Here is a 21,747-nt window from a genome sequence, read left to right as displayed (position 1 = left end):
TAGGAAGATGGAAATTTCTCCATTCCATGAGTGGGAAAATTGGACTGCGCTCAGATGTCTTTTGGTGCAGTCTGATGGTTTCTACAGACTCATTGACGTGCCTCGCCGAGTGCAATCCGAGTACTGGATAAAAACGTAAGCATGCAGCGATTTTTACCCCCAGTTTGGCCCAGTCCAAGGATAAAAACCAGACATCCATGGCCCCATGGTCTGGGCGTTATCTGATGTTTTGTTGGATTGCACTTGGACAGAAAATATGGTCGTCTACACCTACCCTAGAGGAGAAAGGCAAAAGCCCACAGAGAAGTTCAGTGCAGGTAATGTGTCTAAAGGGAACCTGGCAGGTCATCCATGGGCACAACATTGTACATTATTCTGGCTTCAGAGACAATGTAGTTTGAAGATCCATTTGGGGATCCAGCTGGAGGTCGGCTGTGCCATCAAGGGGTTAAGCAGAAACAAGAGTTCTCTGGGTAATATTCTGTAGTTGGACTCAGTCCTCTGCCTCCACACTGTGTACATGACATGCTGGGACTGCAGCACTGTGCGCCGCCCGCCACCTACGGCACCATGACGTCATCAGCGTGAGCCGGAAGTGATGCTGGCTGAGCGTCCACTACTGCCTCTCACCGAGTAATGAATCTACTGCACAGCGACCCCTGCTGACCGGAATCATTTCTGGCGGAATGACCGCATTTTACTGGGCAGAGGCGCCATCTGACAATGTTTGTACCAAGAGCGGTGAAAAGGCGACAGGAGACGGAGAGAGCCGGGGGGAAGAAGGGGAGAGGCACGGGGGCACTGACATGTCCGCCGGCGGGAGCTAGGAATATTTCATCTGTTTCACCTCCATGCTCTGCTGCTGTAACGCATGCCTCCCCAGCTGCATCGTCACCTGCCTGTGCTGCAACATCTGACGCCGCAGCACCTGTCTCACCGTCTACTGCGGTAACACAGGCGTCACCACATGCAACAGCTGTATCATCTGTTCCTAACGCACCGCATGCCTTACCACCTGTCTCTGATGCTGCAGCCTATGCATCCCCACCTCTTCATGCTTCTCCACCTGCCTCTGCTGCGCCGCATGCCTCTCCACCTGCCTCTGCTGCGCCGCATGCCTCTCCACCTGCCTCTGCTGCGCCGCATGCCTCTCCACCTGCCTCTGCTGCGCCGCATGCCTCTCCACCTGCCTCTGCTGCGCCGCATGCCTCTCCACCTGCCTCTGCTGCAACATCTGACGCCGCAGCACCTGTCTCACCGTCTGCTGCGGTAACACAGGCGTCACCACATGCAACAGCTCTATCATCTGTTCCTAACGCACCGCATGCCTTACCACCTGTCTCTGATGCTGCAGCCTATGCATCCCCACCTCTTCATGCTTCTCCACCTGCCTCTGCTGCGCCGCATGCCTCTCCACCTGCCCCTGCTGCGCCGCATGCCTCTCCACCTGCCTCTGCACCTGCCTCTGCTGCGCCGCATGCCTCTCCACCTGCCTCTGCTGCGCCGCATGCCTCTCCACCTGCCTCTGCTGCAACATCTGACGCCGCAGCACCTGTCTCACCGTCTGCTGCGGTAACACAGGCGTCACCACATGCAACAGCTCTATCATCTGTTCCTAACGCACCGCATGCCTTACCACCTGTCTCTGATGCTGCAGCCTATGCATCCCCACCTCTTCATGCCTCTCCACCTGCCTCTGCTGCGCCGCATGCCTCTCCACCTGCCTCTGCTGGGCCGCATGCCTCTCCACCTGCCTCTGCTGCGCCGCATGCCTCTCCACCTGCCTCTGCTGCAACATCTGACGCCGCAGCACCTGTCTCACCGTCTGCTGCGGTAACACAGGCGTCACCACATGCAACAGCTCTATCATCTGTTCCTAACGCACCGCATGCCTTACCACCTGTCTCTGATGCTGCAGCCTATGCATCCCCACCTCTTCATGCCTCTCCACCTGCCTCTGCTGGGCCGCATGCCTCTCCACCTGCCTCTGCTGGGCCGCATGCCTCTCCACCTGCCTCTGCTGGGCCGCATGCCTCTCCACCTGCCTCTGCTGCGCCGCATGCCTCTCCACCTGCCTCTGCTGTAACGCATGCCTCCCCAGCTGCATCGTCACCTGCCTGTGCTGCAACATCTGACGCCGCAGCACCTGTCTCACCGTCTGCTGCGGTAACACAGGCGTCACCAGCAGCAGCTCTATCATCTGTTCCTAACGCACCGCATGCCTTACCACCTGTCTCTGATGCTGCAGCCTATGCATCCCCACCTCTTCATGCCTCTCCACCTGCCTCTGCGGTTCTGCCATCTGCTCCGTTTCCAGCATCTACTTCTCTTCCTACATCTGCTCCTGATGCAGAGGATGAGCCCATCAAATCCTACAGCAAACTTCAGCGCTGGCCGCTCCCGGGAGAGCCGGTCTGTGTAATATGTGGAAGATATGGAGAATACATCTGTGACCAGACTGAGCATGATGTGTGTAGTCTGGAGTGTAAAGCCAAAGACATCCTGCAGTCTACAGGGACGTGCGCTACTGACGACACCTCACAAGCTCCATCTTTAGATAATGTAACCACAGGAGGTGCCGCTGTAGAACAGTCACCTGTACCTCATCCAGGTGAGGTCATGGCCATTGTGCCCCCAGTGCATCAGCCCCTGGATGCAGCGCCCGCACAGTCCAGTAATGCACCCTACACCTATACGGAGCACGAGTTTATAACCCTGCTGGGTCAGGAGCAGATTGACAATTTAAGACAACAGCTTGGCCTGTGTGTAATTGGGAAAGAAGTATGCAGGCCAATAATAGAGTTTGAGCATTGTAACTTTCCTCCCATACTTTGCACAAACCTGAAGCGGGCTGGATATGGCGCTCCTACTCCCATCCAGATGCAGATGATCCCTGTTGGACTGATGGGAAGAGATGTACTGGCCAGTGCGGACACAGGGTCTGGGAAGACCGCTGCTTTCCTGCTTCCAGCTGTGGTCAGGTGTATGGAGCAGGTATTTTTTGCAGATCATGTAGACACAAGTGAATGTCATATATGTAGGCTAATCCTGGATTTTTCCAGATCTGATATATCGGTAATTGTTCTACAAACAATTGAGAATGTCCATTTTTGATCCAATTGACACGTAAACGCTCCCATTTAAGTGAACGGATCTGTCAAAACATACGGATAGTACTTGGATGTATCATGTGTGCCATCCGCGTGATGACTGTTTTTTAATGGCTAATGAATGGATATGTGCTGAAATGTTCTTTTTTTTTAAAAACAAGAAAAACTGATGGCAACAATGGACACAAACCATCAGTGGATGTAAATTGTAATGAGGCCTTAAACCGGTCATCAGAAAAGGACCTTTTTTTTTCTATCTGACTATTTTGTATTAAAAATTAGTAGTCTCGCAATCATCACACTGGTCACTGGGGCTGTTTAGACTCTAACGTCCTGTTTCAGGGAATGCACATGTACATTAGCAGCAATAGGGGCTGTATTGTATGGAAGCATCTAATGAGCGTGTAAAAAAAGTCACTGTGAAGGGAGGGGGAGGTGGAAATTGCCTTTTATGATTGGTGGATCCCGTGTAATCAGTTATTGTAATCCTGTCACTGCTGATAAAACTAATGTAAACTCTTCCTGAAAGGACAGGTTGTAAGATTCTCTAAACTAGCTCCAGTGGCCAATTTGAAAAATGAAAGATTACTAATTTTAGAATGCATTTAAAAAAAGAATTGCCAAACTTTTAAAAGCAAAAATATGTAACACAAAAACCTGATTTAAACAATGGGTCATTGTCAGATGCCTGCTTCCCCTTTATTGGACACTTATGTCACATTGAATACATCAGTGTTAGGGTAGATCCACACAAGCATTTAAGAAATGGCTGAGTTTCATCCTATGAAGTGAGATGTTTTTTTTTCTCACTAGTCATCACTGTGCAGTCTGTATGCAATCTGCTATTTTACAGCAGACGTTATTAATAATGTACAAGATCATTTCCTATGCTACAGAATTACAATGTACTGTGGCTCCATATGAATATAATATATATATATATAGTCATATGAAGCCACAGTACATTGCAATTCTGTAGCATAGGAAATGATCTTGTACATTATTAGTGCACACATAGACTTGAATGGGAGCGTCTCATCCAGTTTCAGTGCATACTGTGATATATATTTTTTTTTTTCACATGCAGATTCGGTCTGTGAAAATTTTTTTTACTGCCCCATAGAATAATATTGATCCAAGTGTGATCCAGTTTTTTTCATGGACAGCACTCAGACTGAAAATATTCTGCCAGGATTAGGGTCCCGGCCATCAGACATCATCTGTGCATTCCTGTAAAAGCCTTGATGTGAGTCTTGTGGAGATTAATAGAAAGTCAGACTTCTGGTCTGTATGGAAGATGTGGGTAATGTGATGTAATGTTGGTCAGGAATGGAGCTGATAAGGAGCCTGGTAAGAAAATCACTGGCACTACCATTTACTTCATGTACTATACAAATGGAGGCAAAGGTGTAAATGAAGAAAAATATTCAAAGGGGTTTCCCAGTCTATGATATTGATGACGAAGGTTAGGTCTACTGATCTGATATGGATGACTTATTCTCGCAAAAGGTCAGCAATATCATAGATCTGGACGATCCCTTTAATGTCTACAGCGATATCTATATGTAGCAGATTTTTCTTTGTAAAGGGAACCTGTCGGCATGAAATGCCATTCCCATCTGTCCGCAGCACGTTACAGAGCAGCTGGAGCGGAGTAGATTCATATATAGTTTTGTGATAAAAGATTTGGTTACATTATATCAAATAACTTGTCAAAAAACTATATATCCATCTGCTCAGCTCCCCCTGCTCTGTAGCATGGGGCCTGCAGATAGGACTGCATTTTCAAGGTGCCAGGTTCCCTTTAAGAAAAAGACTCTTTATGATTTTTTTTCCCCACTTTTTTTCATCAGCTCTTATAGGACTTGAAAATATATCAGAAAAAGAAACGTGGGGAAAAATCATTACTAGAGATGCAACAACACATGTTACAAATGAAAGGGAATCTGTCACCAGGTTTTCCTACCTCATCTGAGAGCAGCATCATGTAGCCGAGACCCTGATTCCAGTGATGTATCACTTAGCATCACAACTGCTGCACCCAGTGATCTATCAGAGTTATTAGATAGCGCAGAATGCTGCCCCTGTCCACACCACAGCTTTCTCTGTACATTGTCTTTTGACAGTGAGTTGCTTATCACAGGAGGGGATGTGGTCTGTGTAACAGGCATGTGATTACTTCCTGGTGATAGAACCTTCATTGTAAGTAAATAACAGCACACAGCCTAATAAGTGACACGTCGCTGAATTCATGCTGTCCTCAGATTACATAGCGAAAACCTGCTGACAGATTCTCTTTAAAGGGAACCTGTTACCTCTTTTTGTCGCTCTAAGATATGGCCACTTCCTATCAGGGCTTATCTACAGCATTCTATAATGCTGTAGATATCTCCCCGGTCTGACCTGAGGGATAAGAAAAATAAGTTTCATTATACTCACCTAGGGGGGCAGTCTGTTGCGGTCCAGTCCGATGGGTGTCGCAGGTCCGGGTCCAGCTCCTCCCATCTTCTTGTGATGCCGTCCTCTTGCTTGCATCGTTGCTCCCCGGCACCGCAGGAAAAGGTCAGAAAGCCCCAGCTTCTGCGCATTGCAGTACTTTGCTCTGCCCTCAACAGGGTAGATAAGTACGCCAGGAATGCAATGTCAGAGAGTGATGAAGAAGCAGGAGGGCGGTAAACATATGAAGATGGGAGGTGCCGGACCTGATCGCGCCCCCGGGTGAGTATAATAAAACTTATTTTTCTTATCTTCCAGGTCAGATCGGGTGCTTATCTACAGCATTAGAATGCTGTAGATAAGCCCTGAAAGGAGGTGACCACATCTTATAGCGGCCAAAAGAGCTGACCGGTTCACTTTAATGTAGTGTTGGAAAAGGCTGAAAAAAATGTATGTGAAAGATTTCTAAAACTGACAAACCAGCTATTGATTGATCCCCATTTTGGACAATGCTGGACCCCATTTATGATGACTCTGCATTGTGCCATTACGCCTGTTCCTTGTGGAAATCAATAGACAACTGAGCGTAACAATTGCTCTTTTTTTTGAGTCACGGGCTGGAACCTTGCAATAGTTTGGGAAGAAATTATGTAACTATAGAAGGAGACATGTAGAGAGCAGTATCTATAGGAGGAGACATGTAGAGAGCAGTATCTATAGGAGGAGACATGTAGAGAGCAGTAACTATAGGAGGAGACATGTAGAGAGCAGTAACTATAGGAGGAGACATGTAGAGAGCAGTAACTATAGGAGGAGACATGTAGAGAGCAGTAACTATAGGAGACATGTAGAGAGCAGTAACTATAGGAGGAGACATGTAGAGAGCAGTAACTATAGGAGGAGACATGTAGAGAGCAGTAACTATAGGAGGAGACATGTAGAGAGCAGTAACTATAGGAGGAGACATGTAGAGAGCAGTAACTATAGGAGGAGACATGTAGAGAGCAGTAACTATAGGAGGAGACATGTAGAGAGCAGTAACTATAGGAGGAGACATGTAGAGAGCAGTATCTATAGGAGGAGACATGTATAAGCCAGTAACTGTAGGAGGAGACCAGTAACTGTAGGAGGAGATATGTAGAGGCCAGTAACTGTAGGAGGAGACATGTAGAGACCAGTAACTGTAGGAGGAGACATGTAGAGGCCAGTAACTGTAGGAGGAGACATGTAGAGGCCAGTAACTGTAGGAGGAGACATGTAGAGGCCAGTAACTGTAGGAGGAGACATGTAGAGGCCAGTAACTGTAGGAGGAGACATGTAGAGGCCAGTAACTGTAGGAGGAGACATGTAGAGGCCAGTAACTGTAGGAGGAGACATGTAGAGGCCAGTAACTGTAGGAGGAGACATGTAGAGGCCAGTAACTGTAGGAGGAGACATGTAGAGACCAGTAACTGTAGGAGGAGACATGTAGAGACCAGTAACTGTAGGAGGAGACATGTAGAGGCCAGTAACTGTAGGAGGAGACATGTAGAGGCCAGTAACTGTAGGAGGAGACATGTAGAGACCAGTAACTGTAGGAGGAGACATGTAGAGGCCAGTAACTGTAGGGGGAGACACGTAGAGGCCAGTATCTGTAGGAGGAGACACGTAGAGGCCAGTAACTGTAGGAGGAGACACGTAGAGGCCAGTAACTATAGGGGGGGACATGCAGAGGCCAGTATCTGTAGGAGGAGACATGCAGAGGCCAGTATCTGTAGGAGGAGACATGTAGAGGCCAGTATCTGTAGGAGGAGACATGTAGAGGCCAGTATCTGTAGGAGGAGACATGTAGAGGCCAGTATCTGTAGGAGGAGACACGTAGAGGCCAGTATCTGTAGGGGGAGACACGTAGAGGCCAGTAACTGTAGGAGGAGACACGTAGAGGCCAGTAACTATAGGGGGGGACATGCAGAGGCCAGTATCTGTAGGAGGAGACATGCAGAGGCCAGTATCTGTAGGAGGAGACATGCAGAGGCCAGTATCTGTAGGAGGAGACATGCAGAGGCCAGTATCTGTAGGAGGAGACATGTAGAGGCCAGTATCTGTAGGAGGAGACACGTAGAGGCCAGTATCTGTAGGGGGAGACACGTAGAGGCCAGTAACTGTAGGAGGAGACACGTAGAGGCCAGTAACTGTAGGAGGAGACACGTAGAGGCCAGTAACTGTAGGAGGAGACACGTAGAGGCCAGTAACTGTAGGAGGAGACACGTAGAGGCCAGTAACTGTAGGAGGAGACACGTAGAGGCCAGTAACTGTAGGAGGAGACACGTAGAGGCCAGTAACTGTAGGAGGAGACACGTAGAGGCCAGTAACTGTAGGAGGAGACACGTAGAGGCCAGTAACTGTAGGAGGAGACACGTAGAGGCCAGTAACTGTAGGAGGAGACACGTAGAGGCCAGTAACTGTAGGGGGAGACACGTAGAGGCCAGCAACTGTAGGGGGAGACACGCAGAGGCCAGTAACTGTAGGGGGAGACATGCAGAGGCCAGTAACTATAGGGGAAGACACGCAGAGGCCAGTAACTGTAGGGGGGAGACATGCAGAGGCCAGTAACTGTAGGGGGAGACATGCAGAGGCCAGTAACTGTAGGGGGAGACATGCAGAGGCCAGTAACTGTAGGGGGAGACATGTAGAGGCCAGTAACTGTAGGGGGAGACATGCAGAGGCCAGTGACTGTAGGGGGAGACATGCAGAGGCCAGTAACTGTAGGGGGGAGACATGCAGAGGCCAGTAACTGTAGCGGGAGACATGCAGAGGCCAGTGACTGTAGGGGGAGACATGCAGAGGCCAGTGACTGTAGGGGGAGACATGCAGAGGCCAGTAACTGTAGGGGGAGACATGCAGAGGCCAGTAACTATAGGGGGAGACATATAGAGGCCAGGACAAGTGTTATCAGCTTGTTTTACGATTTCTTTTTAGAAGGATGCCCCAGCTGCTTTAATCCTCACGCCTACTAGGGAGCTTGCTGTGCAGATAGAGAAACAGGCCCAGGAGCTGATGTTTAAACTTCCCCAAATGAAGACTGCTCTGCTGGTCGGGGGGCTGCCATTACCACCCCAACTGCACCGACTCAGGCAGAATGTGCAGGTAAGTGAGCATCTATCACTATCAGTATAAGTATTGTATCGCATTATTGGAGTCGGGTTTCTCCATTAATTTATAAAAAAATGTCTTATAGTGGATCTGTCAGCACTATGGTGAGGACAGGAAAAATAAAGGGGGTTTGCTAAGCTAGGAGGTAGTTTTATTTAATTCGGTATATATACCTAAAATGTAACTACTGTAAGTTGTCAGGACGTAGGATATTGATGACCTATGCTTAAGATAGTTCCTAAATAGCAGATCTGCAGAGGGTCCAACACCTGGCAACCCCACCAATCGGCTGTTATTACCTCTGCCAGCAGCTGTTTGTGACTACTCAATCTCTGCTGCATTCATTTTATAGCAGCCTACGCCGGGTACTACCGATCAGGTACAATACACACTGATCTGCAGGACCCAGCAGATGCTACACCTTGAATGGAGCCAAGCATTTCAGGGGCAATAACAGCTGATCGGTGGGGATGCCAGGTGTTCAACTCTCCGTAGATCTGCTATTTATGACTTATCCTAAGTTTCTCAGTTTCTCATGACTTATCCTAAGCATAGGCCATTAATATCAGACGCCCGGACAACTCCTTAAATGCTGTCAGGACTCGCAAAAAAAAGTGTTTTGCTTCTCAGCCCCAGAGGGTAATGGACAACTCTTCCTGAACACAAAGTAATAGAGTGACTGACAGGGTTTATTGAGTAACACCGGTGGGAGCAGGAGAACAGGCTCATCTGTATAAAATTCGTGAATGAAATGGGAGATAATGGAGATGTGCTTAAAGGGAATCTGTCCCCCCCCCCCCCAGGATGTATATGACTTATTAATATGGACTTACAGGTAATAGGTAAGACTAGTGTAACATTTCTATCTCTCATATTAATGGTCTTGTTGATAGGAAATGTTATATTCTTTCTGCTAATGATTTCTTCCAGGCTCCGGGGTGTGCAGTGCTGTAAGAAACCCCTGCCTCCTGTCCTCATTGTAATACTACCCCCTCCCATGCACGTCAGTTATGGCCCCGGAATCCGGGGCCCTCCGCTCCGTCAGGAGTACATACCTCATCCTCCCTTCTATAGACGCTGCATTCAGGGATATTCTGCGCAGGTGCCGTGAGTCACTTTGACCTCCGGCGTGCACGCAGATATGATGCTCTCCTCACTTCCTCCCTGCATCGTCATCGCCATGTACACGTGGTTCCTAGTGATGACTATGCAAGAGGAAGTGGGGAGAGCACTTTATCGGCGTGCACATCGAAGGTCACAGTGACTCTCCAGTGCAGAAGATCCCTGAATGCAGCGTCCATAGAAGGGAGGATGAGGGATGTATTTCTGAGGGAGTGTAGGACGTAGGTGCGGGATTCCGAGGCCATTACTGACCTGCATGGGAGAGGTTAGTATTATAGTGAGGACAGGAGGCAAGGGTTTCTTCTAGGCACCGCACACCCCGGAGCCTAGAAGACATAATTAGCATAAGAATATAATATTTCTCCCCAACAAGACCATTAATATGAGGCAGACAGGTAGGACCAGTGTAACATTTCTATTACCTGTATGCCCATATTAATAGGTCGTGTACGTCCTGGAGGTGACAGATTCTCTTTAACATATACTGTCCAGGGTCACTCGGATCTGTTACATAACTGAATTGACTTTGGTGTTGAAAACGTTCTCCTCCCTTTCAGGTTGTTATTGCAACTCCTGGAAGACTTTTAGAAATCATTAGTCAGAATTCTGTAAACCTGGGAGAACTAAGGATTGTGATAGTGGATGAGGTAAGTGAACATGAAAGGGTTGGTCTAATGTCCTTTGTTGGAGAGCGCACTGCTTCTTTCCTTGCTGCGGGGATGGTGCGCTTCTGAAGATTGGCAGTCTACACCAGCATCAGTCGTGGGCGCACTGCTGGTTTGGACTCTCGCGCTTTGATGCTGCGAGCAGAGACTGCTTTGCCTCAGTAGTGGAGGAGGAGCGCAGAGGCACGGAAGCTGGCAAACAGCACTTATAATCTGCGTTCCTAGGGAACTGGCCACGTACATAAACTGCCGAGGTGGCCGGTAATCTAAGTGACGGATTATAAAATTACCAATACATGACAATGAAAAAGACAAATTGCAAAGCTGCTTGTTTTTTTACATGCTCTCTGCAGTTTTAGCAATTTAAAGGGAATCTGTCAGCAGATTTGTTATGTAATCGAAGAACACCATGATTCCAGCACTTACTGATCTGTGTTTTTCTGTTACAATACAATCAGTGTTTTATCAGCAGGAGATTTATTATTACAGGACAAGCTGCCTCTTGCCTCCTGGTTCAACCTTCACCTCAGCGCTGATTAGCAGCTGTTTGTCACTATACAATGTCCACAGAAAACTGCGATGTGGGCGGGTTATACACAGCTCAACAGCCAAGCCCTGCTAGATCTGCAGCAGAGAAAACCGTGATTCTATCATAACTGCTGCACCCAGTAAGCTAAGTGATACATTGCCAGAATCAGGATCTCAGCCCCTACCTTGTGCTGCTGTCAGATTACATAGCAAAAATATGCTGACAGTTTCCCTTTAAAGGGAATTTCTCACCACGTTTTCTACCTAATCTCAGAGCATTATTTCAACAATCCTTGTATAGAGCCATTATTTCAAGTGATGTGGATGCACACAATCGAACAACTCAAACTAAATATGGGAAAAATCCCAGAGAGACCAAAATGGTGCAATAGCACTCCAATAAATGGAAAAAAAAAAAAAAAAGAAATGTAATTTATGATTTTACATTTGTTTTGCACATTTTGTTTTTCATGTGAAATTTGGCACAGCTTATGCTCCAGTCTTTGTATTTTATGCATATGAGTATAATTTCTGCAACTACGTTAACTTTAAAAATTTCCAGCGAAAAAATCTGTGGCGGAAGTAGGCAACATATTGCTTATTTCTGTTAAAAATGCATAGGATTATCTGTACTGCATGACAATTGGGCCAATGTGCTTCACCCCTGCAGCAGAGATCCCAGGGTACAGCCTCATGAAGGCACCTGTCGCCTTTCTGTAAGGTGAGAACAGGCGCTTACCGATGACCTAGTCCTACAACATAAGCAACAGCATAACTGAAATACTTTTGCTCTTTTAGGCAGACACGATGCTTAAGATGGGCTTTCAGCAACAAGTGCTTGAGGTTTTGGAGCACACCCCTGCAGATCGTCAGACAGTGCTGGTCTCCGCCACCATTCCTGACAGCATTGAAAGGTTCGCCCAGCAGCTGCTGAGGGATCCGGTGCAGATAACTGCAGGGGAGAAGAACCAGCCGTGTCCTAATGTTCGGCAGATTGTACTCTGGGTGGAAGAGCCTTCCAAGAAAAAAAAGCTATTTGAAGTCCTGAATGTGAGCGTGTCATACTGTGCCTTTGTTATTGATTACTTTCCACATTTAGGTTCTTAGTTTGGGTGAAAGCTGGTCAGGTAAGTCTGCTGGTTCTTACCCAGCTTCAGTGTACCAGGATTAGTGAATGTGGCATATCATGCATGGCCTTCTATGGTCCGTGTCAGGTGCTGTTCATCGCTGCCAGCCTGATAGTATTTGGCGTGGCCAGTGGGTATAATCATCCGAAATGCCCGCTGTGCTCACTTCTCCCAGCTGTTAGCACTTATTACACTTTCTACTTTTCATCTCAATGGTTGGTGCAAGAGCAAAGTGAATGGTGAACCATCGCTGCCCCCCTCCCCGGCATTCATGTCATCCTGCTACTTGGGCCATTCTGGAAAGCGATAGGTCACCATATCCTAATGGAGCAGACTTTTGAATCATCACGGCGTGGACACCACACACTGAGGATTCCCCAGTGTTGGGAGAGAGGGGTAACATGACGACAGGTATGTGATTTGCGGGCATTTGGTCACATGCTGATTTGACGGTGTGGCAGCCAAGTGAATAGAGCCAGGCATCTAGTTGGAATTTGGCCTTAAGTATGTGAATCACATGCTTCCGGTCACGTTACCGCTCACTCCTGGCAGCGGAGAATCCTGACCGTATGATGTGCGCGCTGTTAGGATACAACTCTCCAGTCACATTGTCTTTAACCTTAAGCCTGAAAACCCCTTTAAGGCAGACAGCTCATTTAAGGGACATTAAAAAAAGTAAATGATCCATGCGTTTGTATTACTTTTTTTTTTTTCCCCTGTTGGCAAATGTATATTACATGAAGTTCCACTCCTATTTCTTCCTGCATTACATCAAGCCTTTCTCTCAAAAGGACTCCAAGCTATTCCAGCCCCCCGTCCTGGTGTTTGTGGACTGTCGTCTGGGTGCAGATCTGCTCAGTGACGCCATCTGGAAGATTACTCAATTAGAATGTGTTGCAATTCACTCTGAAAAGTCCCAGTCAGAGAGGACCAATATACTACAGGTACAGTGATGTGCTATGGGTGCCTCAGCCTTAGGGCTTGTACAGACGGCAGTAAATTCTCTCATCTAAGAAAATCAGGCCGATCATGCAAATGAGATGACCTGAGCACACAATATCTCTCCATTGTGTCAGTGCGTGGAAATCTGACTGCACTTGGGTGTCATCCAAGGGCATTCTGATGATTTGTCGGATTGCACTCAAACCAATAATACTGCCGTCTGCTCCTGCCCTGTCTAGCCAAGCACTGACTGCTGGAAGGCAATTCCTGAGAGTAACGCATGTCCTGTCTTTTTTACAGGGATTACTGGAAGGACAGTATGATGTTGTTGTTAGCACCGGTGTCTTGGGCAGAGGTTTGGATTTAGTGCATGTGAAATTGGTTGTGAATTTTGACATGCCATCAAGCATGGATGAATATGTGCACCAGGTGAGGAGGTTGTATCTACTAGTGGTATTCACGTGGGTGAGCAACTTGCTGCAGTATTGGCCTTTAGATGCAGTTTACCAAGTTTTAAGTGCAGTACTGGGTGCTAGTAAAGGCTCTGTGCAGACTGCACTCGCAATGTAATGTTCAGCGAATGTTTCAAGTGTGCCACCTATAATGGATGTAATGTGCCGTCCATCAAGCCACTATTGCCTCCCACTGCTATCACCGATGTATACTGGAAACTGATTTCAGTTAGAAGTTATTGCATTAAATGTAGCGGGTATAATGGGGACCAAAGATCATTATCTCTTAGCAAATACAATAAGGCAGGAATATTCAAATAATAAATGCTGAACTTCTTCAAAGGCTGAGCCAAAGAAGCAAAAAAGGTCAGCTTAGGCAGATTCTCTCCAAACAGCAGGAAGAAGGTTTTCTTGGTATTACAGACACACAGAGGAGGTAAAGAAATACTGGGATAACAGGATGACTGGAGACAGTCCAGAATTCATCCCAGGGGGCACCATCATCCCCAAAATAGTTAAGGGTGGGCGATAGAAGAAGAATAGTTATCCCAAGTAGGAAAAATGGCGAGGGCAGGCAGGCGGTTTGGCCTGTGTCTTTGTGAGGTGAATTTTTAAGAATGTTTTAAATTCCCATTTCTTGCTAGCTTATAATACATGGTCTGTGGGAATGGACCTTTTTTTTTTTTTTCTTTTTCTATCACAGAAAATTTAAAATGCTAAAGCAATTGAAAAAATGAAGACGTTCATTTAGCACACGTCAATATCTGCACCTAATGATCTCCAGGATACGTGCTAATTTTCTGTTTTGTGGAGGTCCGACCACTTTCTCCAGCAATCCTCTAGGCATAGCATGGAGAGGTGGCGGCATGCACTCCAATATGATATGACAAACGATAGTGGCTCCAGTGTTTGTCCACCACGCCTCCCTGCTTACCCCCAAGAAAGATCAAAAAATTGTAATGTGTGGATAGTTAGGTGAATGCTTGATATGTTGAAAATAACCTTTTAATACAGGGATGGGCAATTAATTTTCCAATGGGACATGAGAGACTGTGACTGTTGTGGAGACAGAACCAATAGGCTGAAATTAGTTCTGCTCAGTATTAATGTTAACATATTATAATTTTATATTAATATTGTATCACTGAATATAGAGAAGAATTGAGCTGACCCCTCCTTATATACCAAAGGAACCAGTACACATCCTCCTATATACAATGAACCCCCACATGGCCTTTGTATATACAGTATGTGCCCTCACATAACCTCCCTATATTCATCATGAGCCCTCGCATAGCCCTCTATATACAGTATGAGCCCTCACATAGCCTCCCTACATACAGTGTGAGCCCTCATGTAGCCTCCGTATATACATTATGAGCCCCCACATATCCTTCCTATATTTAGTATGAGCCCTCACATAGCCTCTGTATATACAGTGAGCCCCCACATAGCCTCCCTACATACAGTGTGAGCCCCCATATAGCCTCTCTATGTACAGTGTGAATCCCCAGATGGCCTTTGTATACACAGTATGAGCCCTCACATAGCCTCCCTATATACAGCGTGAACCCTCACATAGCCCTCTATATACAGTATGAGTCCCCACCTGGCCTTTGTATATACAGTGAGCCCCCACATAGCCTCCTTATGTACAGTGCGAGTCCCCACATAGCCTTTGTATGTACAGTATGAGCCATCACATAGCCTCCCTATATACAGTGTGAGCCCCCATAGTCTCTGTATATACTGTATGGGCCTGCACACTGCCTCCCTATATACAGTATGAGCCCTCATATATACAGGCACAAATGTAAAAAGAAAAAAAAAACCTACTCGCCTTGTTCCCGTTCTCCTGGCATCTTTTCTGATCTCTGGTATACTGACTCTATGCACAGCAGACGTAATATAGTGACATCATTGTGTCTGCTGTCTCATTCGCTCATGTTGATTGGTGGAAGAAGAAGGAGCCGGCGGCTCCATCCTCCACCAATATATTCACCACTATCTGCATGCCGAGAATGCACACCAGCCCTCTAGCTGTTCCAGTCCGTCCTGCAGGCCCCACTTTGCCCAAGTTTGCTGTAAACCATGATCAGCAATTTTATAATACGGTATGTATATATTACCCAGGCTGCTCCCTTTTTGTCCCTGCCTGTAAATGATGATGTTCTAGGTACGTGACGTTACTTCACTGTAGGTGCAATTTTACTGTGACTTACAGCAGACCTTGTACTGGGCTGACAACTGTCTCGGTGAAGCTGGAGTAGTTAACACAAAAGATTTCTTGTGCTTTTTATTTATTTAGCTCTGCCTTTTTTCAGGGTATTGTTCAACTTGGTCACTTGAAAAGGCAAAAAAGTTTTGATGTGAATTCCTAAGAATACAGTAAATAAAAATATTACTTCATTAAGGGAAATCTGTCAGCAGGTTTTGCTATGTAATCTGACAGCAGCATGATTTAGGGACAGAGACCCTGATTCCAGTGATATATCAGTTAGGTTACTGGGTGCAGCTGGTATTATACAATCACAATTTTATCTTTTACAGATCTAACTCCGTTGTTAACCTCGCCCACACCAGTTTTCTGTTTTCACTGCAGGGGATGTTGTTGGACCAGGAGGCACAAGGACAGTTGTCCTGTAGTGATAATCTCCTGCTGATAAAAGACTGATTGTATTGAAACAACAAGACACAGCTCAGCAAGTGGCACATCTCTGTAATCGGGCTGCTCTCAGATTATGTAACCTAAGCCTGCTGACAGGATTTTTTGGAGGGGAATATTCTCATATAGTGATGTCACATTGGTCATGTGATCACATTATTCAATGGTTGTTAGACGCTGCTGACTTTGGATGTCTTTTGTATGTATGGGACACTGCATCTCTCAATCTGGAACGCTGTTTAAAAAAAAAAATTAAATAATACATTGTAATGAGATATATTGGCAAGAGTTTTGGTCAGCATTTTTTTGTAATGTACTAGTAAGGCTAGTTTCACATTTGTGTCTTTTTGCGCAGCGCATCGTGCGCAAGTAAAAACGCGCATGCGTTTGCGTTTATGTGCATGCTTTCTCTAGGTGTCACATTTCACAGGAGCAAAATCCTTGAAAAATCCTTGAAACAGACTCCACCAATGGGACATCAAACAATGTTTCTTTGTGTAGGGGGTGGTTTAAACCAGTGTCTAGACATGTTTACTCAAAACGCATGCGCACGAAAACGCAGAGGAACACATGTCCATGCGCACGCCTGCGTTCCCATAGACTGTAATGTGTTATTTTGTCGCATTCCGTGCGCAAGCATTTTTTTTACGCCCTTGGATGGACCCAAAAATGCAACATGTTGCGTCCTGCACGTCTAGACGCACACCTGAAAAAAACGCATGCGCACTAAAATGCATGCAAACGCAAGACCATGCATACGCCATGTTGAACATAGGTGCGCATGGATGCGCTGCGCACAAAAACGCTAATGTGAAACCAGCCTAAGAGCATCTGAAGTATCGCAGAGAGTAAGAAGCCATTAGCATTAATTTGTTACTATCTATGTGCAATGTTTAACTGATCTTGTGTTTTTACCAGATTGGAAGAGCAGGAAGACTCGGTCACCGAGGAACGGCGATCACATTTATCAATAAAAACAACAAGAACCTGTTCTGGGACCTGGTGAAGAGAGTGCAGCCCACAGGATCACTGCTGCCCCCACAGCTGCTGAACTCGCCGTATCTGCAGGAGCAGAAGCGACTGGAGCAGAGGAAGCATCACCAGAACAAGGTGGTCACAGGAGACCAGATCCTGGACCTCATCCGAAAACATGACAAGAAGAGACCACACAAGTGACCACACTACCCAGGACTTGGATATATGTCTAAAAGGGATTATTTTTCTGTTCTCCTTGATCTTGGGACCATTTTTCACTCCCGAGAAGTAAACATTCTCTCATTATTGAGAGTTCTTAAGTGACATTAAAGCCCTAGGTATTTATTATTACCTTGTGTGATAAGTTTTTGATGTATTAAAAAAAAAATTGTCAACTTAAGGGGTTGGCACTTTGTAGGCGTACTTGTCATATATTCAACTTATGTAAACACATTTTAAACTAAACGCACAGTCATGTAGAGAATTTAGACACTATGAAAATCACACATCTGTCCTTCTACTGTGCAAAAAATACTATTCCCATATGCTGAATAGGGTGCTCGGTGCATTGTTCCGCCCAATGAATTTGGACGCTCCTGCCTCCTGCTCTGATCTTTAGCAGTGCTGGGCTGTTTAGAGTCAACGCTATTTCAGGAGTAAGCTGATGCCTGCGCTCACTTACCGGCGGAGTTCCATGATCCAGAGCGTGTGCACACAGCTCGCTCGTGTCTGCTGCGGTCACTGCATGCTTTGGTAGTGGAGAGAGCTGTCTATGCACCCTGTCATCAAGGATCTCTGACAGTGAGCGCAGGCACCAGCTGTGTCTCAAGGCAGCGCTTGTTCTGGGCAAGCCAGAGAGGGAGACGCAAGCTTTCACCTTCTGTGATTTTCAGAGGAGCCAAGTCCCTTATATGGCTGTGCTTAGTTTAAATCCTGTTTTTAGGGTGACGGGCTCTCTTTAAACGGAACCTGTCATGTCCGATAACGCTACTACCCTGCAGATGCAAGGTGAATCTGCAGGTTAATATCATTATGAAGGTGTCCGGCTGCTGTTGTGAAAGTGTTGCACCCAGGAGAAAATGAACTTTATTTCTTCAAAAAACTGCTGGCTTTCATTCATAGGGGTATGCATGGTGCGGGTATAGTCACCGCACTAAGAACAATGGCTGTCGGTATAGCCTGGCACTGACAGACAGCAGGCTATATAGGGTATTGGTGCAGAGATGGCAGTCACAGTGCCAGGGATGAGCTTTTATCTTTGGACACTATGTGTGAATGTGATTCATTTTACTCTATGTAAACACAGTGTTTAAAGCATAGAAAAATCCTTTAAAGGGGTCGTCCTTTGGAGAGTTATTTCTTATCCATAGGATAGGTGATCACTTACTAGCCGGGTGTCTAACTGCTGGGCAGAATAGGGCACTACTATCCCCATTAGGCCGGGGTCAGACTTGCGAGAAAGTCGGATGAGTCTCGCATATCAATACCCAGCACTGCTGCCGGTACTCGGATCGGAGCGTTCAGCTGCATAGAAATACATGCAGCTGAACTCTCCGGTCCCGAGACCGGCAGTGCCGGGTATTGACGTGTGAGACTTGTGTGAGTTTCTTGCAAGTGTGACCCCGGCCTTAGAGAGCAGGTCTACTGAACAATACCCTCCGCCTTGTCCAGGAGCCCCGTGGAGAATGTATAAAGCAGTGGTCCTGCCTCTGACCTGCTGCTCCATTTTGTAACGGGGATAAAAATATTCTGCTGATGATTGGAATCCCAGCTGTTGGACCCTTATGGATCAACAAGTTAGCACTAGACAACTAAGTCCACATCCTGGAGTCTTCAAAAAAATGTTAACATTAATCTGGAGAAATAAATGGTCTGCGGCACACGGGCCTCGCGTTGTCTGCGGCTCACGGGCCTCGCGTTGTCTGCGGCACACGGGCCTCGCGTTTTTACACTGCACACGTCTTTTTAAAGTGAGTTCTGTGCTGAAAAACGCCTGAAAAAATATTAAATGCTCAAAAGAATGAACCCGTAATGTAAAGTGACTCCACATGTTCAGGCGTTTCCCACCCTGGTTGTATAATAGAAGTCAATGGGAAGGCTCCGGTGAGGCCTGGTGGTTGTTCAAGCGTTTTAGATTAATAAAATCAATAGTGGTTTCTTCATTGTTGGAGTTTAAAAAAAAATAAATAAAAAAATCAGGAAACCTCAGGCTGGTTTTATATTAGCGTTTGTGTGCGCAGCGTTTGATCCGCATGTTTCATGCATACAGATCTTTAACATGGTGTACGCAGGGACATGCGTTTGCATGGTTCACATACTTTTGTATACGCATATGTCGTTTTGTGGTGTGCGGCGGGGTCCGGAGAACGCAACATGCATTTTTTGAGGAGTCAAAAATTTGTCAAATGCGCAGTCATGCAGATGAGTGCATCAAAAAACGCATTACTGTCTATGGGAACGCATTGGTACGCAAGGACATACGCGTTCTACAAAATGTAAATAGAAATCCCATGAGACACCCGTTTTTGTCTGGTGTCATATCTAACGCATGTGCATAAACAACGCAAACACGCATACAAACGCAGCGTTTTTTTTCCTGTCATGCGTAAGATGATGCACATAAAAAAAAGTGTAAACATGCGTTTTGCATGCATTTGCGCATGTGGATGATACGCTGCAGACTCAAACGCTAATGTGAACCCAGCCTAAATAAGGCGCCACAAAAATGTTAAAACAAATGATGCTGGTGTTCAAATAAGAGCTCAAGAAATTACAGAAAATGCTAAAAAAAATGCCGGCGTCCGTGCCGCATCTGCCTCCTGCCCCGCTCCTCTATCGGCAGCTTCACCCGGGGGTGCTGTGGTGATAATGACAGCAGCCGTGCTCTGCAGATTACAGACACAGCGCCCTGCGCTGTCAGTGTATGGCCTGTGTGCGCTGTACATTGTATACGGCCTGTGGGCGCTGTACATTGTATACGGCCCGTGTGCGCCGTACATTGTATACGGCCTGTGGGCGCCGTACACTGTATACGGCCTGTGTGCGCTGTACATTGTATACGGCCTGTGTGCGCTGTACATTGTATACAGCGTGTGTGCGCTCTCAGTGTATGGCCTGTGTGTGCTGTACATTGTATACGGCCCATGTGTGCGCTGTACATTGTATACGGCCTGTGTGCGCTGTCAGTGTATATGGCCTGTGTGCGCTGTACATTGTATACGGCCTGTGTGCGCTATACATTGTATACAGCGTGTGTGCGCTCTCAGTGTATGGCCTGTGTGTGCTGTACATTGTATACGGCCCGTGTGTGCTCTGTACATTGTATACGGCCTGTGTGCGCTGTCAGTGTATATGGCCTGTGTGCGCTGTACATTGTATACGGCCTGTGTGCGCTGTACATTGTATACGGCCTGTGTGCGCTGTCAGTGTATACGGCCTGTGTGCGCTGTCAGTGTATGGCCTGTGTGCGCTGTACATTGTATACGGCCTGTGTGTGCTGTACACTGTATACGGCCTGTGTGCGCTGTACATTGTATAAGGCCTGTGTGCGCTGTACATTGTATACGGCCTGTGTGCGCTGTACATTGTATACGGCTTGTGTGCGCTGTACATTGTATACGGCATGTGTGCGCTGTACATTGTATACGGCCTGTGTGCGCTGTCAGTGTATGGCCTGTGTGCGCTGTACATTGTATACGGCCTGTGTGCGCTGTACATTGTATACGGCCTGTGTGCTCTCTCAGTGTATGGCCTGTGTGTGCTGTACATTGTATACGGCCCGTGTGTGCGCTGTACATTGTATACGGCCTGTGTGCGCTGTACATTGTATACGGCCTGTGTGCGCTGTACATTTTATACGGCCTGTGTGCGCTGTACATTTTATACGGCCTGTGTGCGCTGTACATTTTATACGGCCTGTGTGCGCTGTACATTGTACTTTATACGGCCTGTGTGCGCTGTACATTGTATACGGCTTGTGTGCGCTGTACATTGTATACGGCCTGTGTGCGCTGTACATTGTACTTTATACGGCCTGTGTGCGCTGTACATTGTATACGGCTTGTGTGCGCTGTACATTGTATACGGCCTGTGTGCGCTGTACATTGTACTTTATACGGCCTGTGTGCGCTGTACATTGTATACGGCCCGTGCTGTACATTGTACTTTATACTGCCTGTGTGCGCTGTACATTGTATACGGCCCGTGCTGTACATTGTACTTTATACTGCCTGTGTGCGCTGTACATTGTATACGGCCTGTGTGCGCTGTACATTTTATACGGCCTGTGTGCGCTGTACATTTTATACGGCCTGTGTGCGCTGTACATTGTACTTTATACGGCCTGTGTGCGCTGTACATTGTATACGGCCTGTGTGCGCTGTACATTGTATACGGCTTGTGTGCGCTGTACATTGTATACGGCCTGTGTGCGCTGTACATTGTACTTTATACGGCCTGTGTGCGCTGTACATTGTATACGGCCCGTGCTGTACATTGTACTTTATACTGCCTGTGTGCGCTGTACATTGTATACGGCCCGTGCTGTACATTGTACTTTATACTGCCTGTGTGCGCTGTACATTGTATACGGCC

At 46.8% G+C, this 21,747-nt stretch overlaps 1 protein-coding gene across 2 annotated transcripts; it reads left to right on the top strand.

Annotated features, from left to right (window-relative positions):
- Positions 1 to 603: 603 nt before the first annotated feature.
- DDX59 (DEAD-box helicase 59) lies at positions 604 to 17,505 on the top strand. Of its 2 annotated transcripts, XM_073571753.1 has the most exons (8): positions 604 to 1,417; positions 1,460 to 2,994; positions 8,505 to 8,672; positions 10,358 to 10,447; positions 11,792 to 12,043; positions 12,912 to 13,064; positions 13,363 to 13,491; positions 17,098 to 17,505. In XM_073571753.1, exons 1-8 carry the CDS (start codon positions 724 to 726, stop codon positions 17,353 to 17,355), a joined length of 3,279 nt encoding a protein of 1,092 aa, XP_073427854.1. In that variant the 5' UTR covers positions 604 to 723; the 3' UTR covers positions 17,356 to 17,505. The 2 variants fall into 2 exon arrangements, with proteins under 2 accessions (XP_073427854.1, XP_073427853.1); XM_073571752.1 differs by having other exon boundaries at positions 604 to 2,994.
- Positions 17,506 to 21,747: the final 4,242 nt, after the last annotated feature.

The sequence above is a fragment of the Dendrobates tinctorius genome, unplaced genomic scaffold (assembly GCF_039654945.1).
Source record: "Dendrobates tinctorius isolate UK_male_01 unplaced genomic scaffold, ASM3965494v1 ptg000029l, whole genome shotgun sequence".
Taxonomy (NCBI): domain Eukaryota; kingdom Metazoa; phylum Chordata; class Amphibia; order Anura; family Dendrobatidae; genus Dendrobates; species Dendrobates tinctorius.
This window is presented reverse-complemented; position numbering and strand designations above follow the sequence as displayed.

Bases quoted from the DNA above. Each gene is read 5' to 3' on its own strand.
- DDX59 (XM_073571752.1), top strand. From the start codon at position 724: ATGTTTGTACCAAGAGCGGTGAAAAGGCGACAGGAGACGGAGAGAGCC. The intron at 8,673-10,357 runs GTAAGTGAGCAT...CCTCCCTTTCAG, and splicing joins GACTCAGGCAGAATGTGCAG to GTTGTTATTGCAACTCCTGG. The intron at 12,044-12,911 runs GTGAGCGTGTCA...TTCTCTCAAAAG, and splicing joins AGCTATTTGAAGTCCTGAAT to GACTCCAAGCTATTCCAGCC.